Raw genomic sequence first — 9336 nt, forward strand, 5'->3', positions numbered from 1 at the left:
AGCTTCAAAAAATATTGCGCCAGTTGGGATTCAAACTTGAAAGCAACAGGTTTAGTTCCAAGCGTAGTTAGCAGCTGGGACATATAACAGGTTGTGCTGTGAGTGTGGGCTTTTGGCGGGCAACCTCCATGAAAGTGGTTATTTTGAAAAATTAGACAATCACATTTTGGAGTTTCAAAAAATTCTGAAAAAAAATCTACACATTCATATGAATGTATTCAACATGTGTATAAATTCTACAATGAAATACATTGTGCTGAAAGCTACACAAAAAATAGAAAATATTGCATTTCTAATAGTGAAAAGTGTGTGTACTGTTTATCAGTTTGAAACTCGTGATTTGTCTTTTTTTTGTAGCTCTCACCATAATTTATTTCGTCTTCAAAATTTATACACATTTAGAATACATCCATGTAAACATGAATGATTTTTATCATATTTTTAAAAACTTTTAAATATATTTTCTGTTTTATTTTTCTAAAAACGACCTCCATGGAGGTCGACCGCCATTGGCATTTAGCGGCTATTCATAGTTCTACTTCTTCATCTTCTTGTTGTGTACAATTCTGGTTCAAGTTCTGCAAGGTTTTTCAGGGTGTTTTTTCTTTTGGTTTTTTCAAGCATGGTTTTCGCTTGGTTTTTCTCTTTCTTTTTCCTTTTTAGTTTTATTTTTTTGTCCTTTTTCATTTTTATTTTTCACAACCTTTCAATCGAATTTGCAAAGTTTTTGAAAAATTGTTTTTCAAATCTGCAATTGTTTTCCAAATTTGCGAACACTTTTCAAACTAGTGAACTTTTCTCAAATTCGTATCGTTTTCAATCCACGAACCTTTTCCAAATTGATGTTATTTTAAAAAAATTAACTCATAACAATCTTCAAAGTCGCGAACTTTTTAAAATTTAACTCGCGAATACTTTACAAATTCGTGAACTGTTTTTTAAGCTTGTGAACTTTTTTCAAATTTCATTAACTTTTTTCAAACCTAGCGGGCGAAGCGAGCGAGCTAGCGCAATATTAAACTTTTTTACAGACCCCACATTTGTCTTCTTTGCCAAGGGCTACTAAAATGTCCAAATGATCAGAAATTTGAAGAGGACCTCACACACCAAATTATCTACCATGCAATTTTTTTTGAATTTATTGATTTTTTTAAGTATTTATTTTGAATTTTTTCTTCAGCGCAGGTGCAGATTAGTCTGGGCACCGAATCGCTGCTCTCTGAATTGACACTACAATATGGAAGTTGCAGTTATGGACAAATAACAACCAGTCAATACATGGCTGACAAATCATACGTACCCCACAGCACACACAAACATCCCATGGCATATCAGCGGCATGATCAGCATGTACAGCATTCTAAATGGGAACAAAGAAACAAAGCTATCCTGCGGCCTGCTCCATGGAAATAAACAGCTCATGAAACAAAGCATTATAAATGAGTTTACAAAACCAGATGAATACATAGACCGGAGCTCCGCGGTCCTGACTCCTGAGATGTGATGAGATATACTCCTTTTTTTTCTGTCTGTTGCTGCATTATCAGTTTTTTCTCTTCTGGTTTTGCTTGACAGTTTCAGCACACAATGTAGAACTGGGACTGTGGCCTTTTTGCTATAAAAACCCGGGTGAATAAGTAATGGGGAGTGAGCTGTGTTGTCTTCCATTCCTTGGGCGCCCAATTCAGCGTGGTGTTATTGGTCATGTCACCTGAAGCACCATGAAGCAACTGACCAGGGTTCAGTGATCCTGATTCCTGAGACAGCACAGTTTTTAACTCCTTGGACGCCAGAATTTTGCACAGGCAGGGCGAAGATGCACGACAATATCCACATTAACAATTATAGAAAGTCAAAGCAGTAACACAGTAATTATGGAAAAGTCTGTGGATGTCAGAACTGACGGGGAATATATAGCAGGGGTTCCTCTCCTCGGGCAGAAGAACCATGAAGTTTAATTCCTTTCTGAATTATACAACAGTAATTATTGACAAGTCATGTGGATGTCATCTGTATATTATTATGGCAAGATGAAAATTGCCTGCAAGTTGAAGAGAAAATTTTCAAGTTAAGTAAGCAGTACAAACAGAGAAGAGTACTAATAAAAAGTTGTATTCGGTCTTTCCAAGCCATGAAAGGTATGTCCCTTTACTTGGTTCTTGGATGCAAGTTCAGTTTCTAAAAGTTCTGAAGATTAGCTAGAACAAACACTGTGTATTATATGTTTCTGCCCTTGAAAACCTTAATACTCCCCCCTTTCTGGTTTATATAGGTCCTGCGTGTATCCAAGGTCGTCAATTTTATCAATGTAATGTGAACTGAATTGTATATCACAAAAGTTATACCATTAGAAAATATAACATTTGAAGTTTCTAATGGTATAATTTTTGTGGTATATAACTCATATTACGTTGCTCAAATTGTCGATCTAGAGATACGTGTAGACCTTATAAACTGAAAGGAGGTAAGTAGTAAAAGGAGAAAAAAAAGTGTTAATGCTATAATCCATTTTGATTTGGGCACAGTAGGCTTGCAACACTTTGAAAAAAAAGGCTCCTAGCCGCTTACCTCCTCTGCAGCACCTGGGACCAACAAGACAACCTCCAACACTAGTTGCACGGCCAGAGCGAACAAGTATGGAGTATATAGGGTAGAGCACCATGTATGTCTGACACCGGAGCAAAGATGGAGAGGTGTGCGGCGACGATGGCCTCAGAGGAGGAAGATGAGGAACCAGGGTCGTCGGTGCACACCTCCACCTCGTCGCGCCCTGACCAAAGGGCAGAGTGAGTCCATAATTTCCACCCTGTTCCTCTCCTACACTTGGCCAAGTGTTTCCCAGCTCTGCACAATTTTGTAGTACAACAGAACAGCACGTTGCTCCACAGTTTTTAACTCCTTGGACGCCAGAATTCGACTCTGGGGATGTGACGAATCTTGTGGGCATTCTCCCCTTCGCACCTGGCAACTAGACTTGGACATGCAACAATTTTGAGTACCTTCAAAGCAGAGAGATTCCGTATGCTTTCAGGCAAATATGTCAGGTTGGGAGAAAGGCCGATGATAAGTTCTTCTAGGCAAGTCAACTGTCCCAACCATTCCGGTAACATCTCCAGGCCATTGCACCCTAACAACGTCAGATCCGTAAGAGCGATGAGGTCCTTCATGCTTTCAGGCAAAGATGTTAGTTTGGGGCAATCGTCGATTAAAATTTCTTCTAGAGAACTTAACTGTCCCAACCATTCCGGCAGCATCTCCAGGCCGTTGCACTTTTTTAACTTCAGTTTTTTAAGAGCGGCAAGGTTCTTCATGCTTTCAGGCAAAGATGTCACGTTGCAACAATCTCGGATGTCAAAGACTTGTAGCGAACCCAGGTGGCCTAACCATGTCGGGAGTGTCTCCAGGTCCTTCAACGACCATAAATGTAGTCCAGTGAGAGAGGTGAAGCATAGGATGACCTCTGACAAAGTCCGGAAACCACTGACGGAGTCTAAATGAAATATCTCAAGTGAAGGAAAGTATTGAAGTCTATCCCACTTGTCTTCAGTGAAACTACAATGCTTTAGAATCACCTTAGAAGGGCGAACGGAAGACGAGAGTTTTCCAAATCCCCGTTCTGGCAAAACTGTCTCGCTGTTGCTCAAAGCCCAAATCATACTTCTTGGGGGATATGGTAGAAACTTCAACCTTGGGCAGTCCAGTACCTCCAAAAGATGCAAATTAGGGATAAGAAACTCTTCGTTTTCTGTACTTGACTCTGTTGTCCACCATTCCACCAAATTCTCCATCGACACCAATATCAGCACTCTTAGTTTCATACAAGTTCTGCCATCTCCGTAGAATTCCTTACCGACTTTCCTAATGTTGGGAATGTTCCTCACACACAGCCTTCTTAAATTTGGCAGTGCCCCGAATGGAGGAAGACAATCACATGCTTCCAAACCATGAAGGGTCAGTTCACTGAGAAAAGGGAGGTAGGACGAGATGTGCAACATCCAGTCAGGGAAATCCTTGCTCCTATACCCAAGTAACCAAAAGTTTTCAAGAGTCCGAGGAGGTATGAGCCTGTCCAGCACAGATTCAGCTCCTTCACTTTCCCACTGAAGTTTTAGTGCTCGAATATCTGATTTATCACGCAGTTTGACTCTGTCTGCATCTTCTGGACGCTTGACATTCTGAAGGCCTCTAAGTAACAGATCTGAACAAGTCAATCCTGCAAGATCCACTATACTGCTGCATCCTCTACTCTCTATCTCATGTACCTGATGCACTATTGTGCCCACAAGATTTAGACGCTTTCGAATGGCTAGAACCTTTTCAAGCAAATTAGAAGTTGCACTGTCAACCACCAACTGGGTGAGACTAGTCATGTCGCCAATGCTATCAGGGCAGTTATACATTTTTGGAAGGCCATTCATGTGCAGTATTTGAAGCTTAAGGTCACCAAATGAGGAGGGGAGCTCACTGAGCCCTAGACAGTATGACAAATAGAGACACCTCAACTTAAACAACTTGCATAGCGACTCAGGCAATTGTTGGATCTTAGGACAATTTGTTAGGTTCAAATATTGAAGCTCACAGAGGTGATCAAAACATTCAGGGAGTTCTTCAAGGTTATGACAATCTGAAAGATCTAGGTATTTCAAGTGACTAAGTTGGCAGAATGATCCTGGCAGCATTGAAACCTTGTAGCAACCAGAGAGGTTCAGGAACTCAAGTTTCCGAATGTGGCCGAAATCAGTTGGCAGGTTTTCTAGCTCATGGCAACTTGATAGGTTCAGATGTTCTAAGCATGGAAAGCTAACATTGTCAGGTAGTTTGGTGAGCTTTGAACAACTCGACAAGTTTAAGAATGAGAGTTTAAGAAGGCTACCAAATTCATCAGGGAGCTTTTGAAGACCACAACAGCCTGACATATCTAGGTGATGCAAGCATTTAAGCTTGCAAATTGATTCAGGCAATTCTTGCAGTGTACAACACCCGGATAGATTGAGAAAAAAGAGTTGAGAGAGTTCTCCTAGCGGTGCAGGTAGCTTACTGAGGCTGCTACTGAAAGATAGGTCCAAATAGCAAAGTTTGTTGAGGCGACAAATACTGTCAGGCAAGGTTTGAAGCAAGGAATTGGACAGAATAAGAGTTTCCATGTTTTGAAGTGCATGAAAATGCTTAGGAAGTGATTTTATTGGCAAGCCTGTGGCATCAATATACCTAATTAGCTTCAATTGATTAATTGAAGATGGCAGCACCACACTCCTTGGAGCAGATTGGCCTTTAGCTGAATGCCCACTTAGGTCCAAGACACGTAAGTACTTGGATCGAGAAAATGCCTTTTTCGGGAGTTGCAGTACCCCCAAATCCCTGAAGTGGAGGGACCTAAGCTTGCGTGGAATATATTTGAAAACCTTGGGATCATTCTTAAAGTTGGTTAACTGTGCATGTCGGCAGTAACGAGCTTTGTTCCAGCTGGTGCTTTTGGTAGCATCCAGATCAATAAATTCATCAGCAGCAATTATTGATGCAAGATCATGAACCAAATCATGCATGACGAGATCTGGAGGAGCTTTGAGATGCAATGGACTTGGACTAACCTGCAGAGGTAACTACTATCAATATAGTATTGCAAATGGAAATGTAGAACCCCTTGAGAATAGGAAATGTTAAAATGGAGTTAAGAGTTGCAATTTCCTCAAAATCTGTGGAGCCCTTATACAGAATAATTTTCCTACACACAATTATTTTTACTAGAAACCATGGATTTTCATAAATTGTTTTTATGGCATTAAAATTTGGATAAGAACAGAGCACGTAAAGCTAATAAAGCATATGTTATATACAAAGAATATTCATACATATTTCTCTAGATATGTTTTATGATATTTTTTATTTCTTTGTATGTCAAGTTTGATATGTTTACTAACTAGTTCAACAAGTTTCAACTAATTTGAAATTATACGTAACTTGCTTACTAACTATAAATTATGAAGATGAGTGACTATTGAAGGGTGATTATTAAAGGAACCACCCCCTGCCGCTCACTAGGGGAAGTCCACACATGCACCGACTTCCCACCGCCGTTATCACCAACGGCGCCTCCACTACAGTCATGCTGCCCCCCCTGACATGTGGGCCCGCCATTGAAACACTCAAGGCCTAAACCAATATCCCTTCCCCGAAGCTCAGCCTCCATGTTACCTCAACCCCTCCCAAAAGCCGGCCGCCAACCACCTACAACTCTCTCCTCCCCTATTCTCCACGCGACCACGCCACGACTCAATGTCGTCACCTCCACCAGTACCTCCACTCACCACTTCGACAGCTGCCGCTAGCCCAACACTGGGATGGTGCTCCAACAACCCCACGCCCCACCTCTAGCAAATGATATCTTGTGGTTTGATACTCTACCAAGCGAAGTTAGAGTTCAAAAGCCTATTTTCTAAATTTATTGAACTAATATACATGTAGGGTGTTGTACGGAGAGAAATGTATCTTCCTTTCCTAAGTAAGTGCCGGGTCGCACAAGTAATGCCACAAATTCTTAAGAGCAAAGGATAGCACCATGCACATAATATGGTGGACTCTAACTAGGATTAAATCATCAATATGTCATATTAGTATAGGGGTCCATAGCAAGAATATAAAAAAACATATATGACATATCCGATTCAAAATCAATAAAAAATAAATTATTTAGATTAATAGATTGAATAAAAATTAGATTTTAATTTTGTGGCATATAATCTAGATATTAGATCCAGGAAGCAAAGGACAAGAATCTAAAACTAAAAGAATATATAAACCTGACATGAGTCAAAAACAGAAAGTACAAAACTGAACTTATCAGTGCTAATAACAAATTAAAATTTAGAGATGGATATACTAAGTCACCAACATAAATTAAAAATCAGAGTGTAGGACCTAATCTAGAACCATAACAGAGTATAATTTATGAAAGCTTGTCCATAACAGAGTATAAAGAAACAAAAAACATAGTAGTAAAAATGAACCAGCCATATAAGAGAAATTATGTCTATAGGTACTAACCGAAGCGGATCCTGGAATCCGAAGAAAGGACATCCCTAGAAGGTAGTTGATACACCTTTGGCCATCGTAGCCCGGACAAATGTATCCAAGTGCATTCCATTGCTGGATTAGACGATTTCTGTCCATGACAAAGCCCTTGGGGAAGGCTGCCAAGTACGTGAAACACATTTTGAATTCTAGCTTCATGTAGTAATAGCTCAGCATTAGCCTCTCTAATGTTTCTTTCTGATGTCCTTCTCTCAAACCCAAATCAACCTTGGTGTCTCTTATATCTTCCCATGCCCCCGCGGTCTTTATGTCCGACATTACTTGCCCAAGAGCATTTGCCACGAGCGGTAAACCCCCACACTTTGCTGCAATCTGCTTTCCAATTTCTTCCAAGCCACTGTGGTCATCATCAGGCCCAAATGCCCTTCGTTTTATTAATTCCCAACAGTCACCAGGTTCTAAAACACCCAAATCGATTATGTCAGACTCAGGAACTGGGACAATTTTCCTCTCATTTGCAAGAAAACCAGTGCGCAATTGTTGCACTACCCGCAGGTTTCGTGTAGTTACTATAATACGACTACCCTTGCGGCCATGCTGTAACATCTCCTTCAACCTTTCAAGATTATCTCCATCTTCTTCCCAGAGATCATCCAGAACAATCAAGTATCTTCTAGTAGAAAGTTCTTTTTTCAGATGAAATTGCAAATCGCAGTTGTCAAGGTTAATAGTGCTATTCATAATGCTTCTCAGGATTGCACTCCCAATTTTGTGCAAATCAAACTGCTTGGACACATTAACCCAGATCGAGATGTCGAAGACACCGACCCTCTTGTCTGCAAAAACCGATTCAGCCAATGTCGTCTTGCCTATGCCGCCAAGGCGAACAACTGGGATGATGGAGATATCCTTGTTAGCTTCTTCACTTGTGAGTAGCAGGCTGATTATCTTTTCCTTCTCGACACCCCTCCCCACCATTCCAGTTTTCATGCCATGACCATTCCAGTTGGCTGCGAAAGTTTCATTGTTTCTGTTCCCTTCTCCCCTTGCTTCTAGAGGCACAAGACTGAGCCTCCTCCTGCCCTCCTTCTCAATTTCGTCTATTTTCTTGGTCACTTTCTTCATCTTGTGGGGCATGGTTATTCGCTGCAGGAATTGATTGTTCCTGGAAAAACACAAATTGACCTGCAAAAACAAAAGGTGAAGTCAACTTCAGTCCCCTGCACGTTTAATTAGTTACTCAAAAATAGACAAAATCAAAGAGATCACTATCTTACTTTCTACTATAGATTAGATAAAGAAGAATCAAACATCTTAATGAATTCCTTCGGTTTGCTCTCTTTTTTTAGAAGATTCAGGTTTTTTTTTTTTGGAAGATTCAGATTCCTTCACCCAGGCAGAGCCAACTAACTGTACGAGAGAGACAGATGTGCCAGTACAAAAGCAGAAAAATACGGATTAATTAGCCTCCGGAGGCCTCTAGACCCGCCACCCGGAACCACCCATCCCTCGCCGCCAGCACCAGGATCGGCGAGATGGTGCTGGGATCGAGGATCTACCAGAACGCCGCCGCAGCAGGGAGATGGAAAGAAAAATTGTATGGTGTGTGGAGAGGAGAAGAGGGGGAAAGCAGAGGAGCTACCTTGGATTGGGTCTTGCTGATGAGCTCATTGGCGTCCAGCTCGTCCAGCACATCCTCGACGTCGTAGGCGACGCGCTTAAACTTGGTAAGCCACCGCTGGAACACCATTCCGCCCTCGCCTCCTCGGCGCGACCTCTCGTCGGCGTCGCCCAGCACGGCCTCCAGATCTTTCATCTTCTCCGCCATCTCTAGCACGTCCTCCCGGTACCTCCACTGCAGAGTGATCTCCGCCGCGGCGTATTCGCCTCCGGCAAACAGCTTGCCGACGATCTGTTTCGCCACGGCGCCCGCAATCACACCCCCGAGCCCGCTCATCGCCATGGCTCCCTCCCCAGCCAACCCAAGCTACTGCTCTCCTCCCTCTGAACCCACGAGAAGAGAATGGAGTTCTGCTGCTGCTGCTGCTGTGTGTGCAGTGTAGAGACAAATGGTGAAAAGGGCCTGTCTTTAGTTTTCTATATCTTTCCGGGTGTTTGTATCACTGGAAATTTACTAATAGATCTGGGGCTTTTTGCAAAAACAAACGACTCACCTTTTCATTTCACAAGCATAACCATGGACTGAGCGTCCTCCTTTTCTTCACAAGCACAAACATAGTTGCCAACTTATTGTATGGGACATCACCACTTTAATTATTCAACCAAAAACATAAGTTGGGATACATG

At 41.7% G+C, this 9336-nt stretch overlaps 1 protein-coding gene across 1 annotated transcript; it reads right to left on the reverse strand.

Moving 5' to 3' along the window:
- Positions 1-1904: 1904 nt before the first annotated feature.
- Positions 1905-9083, reverse strand: LOC125522530 (putative disease resistance protein RGA3). The gene is made up of 5 exons (XM_048687581.1): positions 8672-9083; positions 7287-8214; positions 7042-7217; positions 2569-5588; positions 1905-2041 (listed from the first exon to the last, which is right to left on the reverse strand). The coding sequence occupies exons 1-4, from the start codon at positions 8990-8992 to the stop codon at positions 2892-2894; spliced, it is 4122 nt and encodes a 1373-aa protein (XP_048543538.1). The 5' UTR covers positions 8993-9083; the 3' UTR covers positions 1905-2041; positions 2569-2891.
- Positions 9084-9336: the final 253 nt, after the last annotated feature.

The sequence above is a fragment of the Triticum urartu genome, chromosome 7 (genome assembly GCF_003073215.2).
Source record: "Triticum urartu cultivar G1812 chromosome 7, Tu2.1, whole genome shotgun sequence".
NCBI lineage: Eukaryota > Viridiplantae > Streptophyta > Magnoliopsida > Poales > Poaceae > Triticum > Triticum urartu.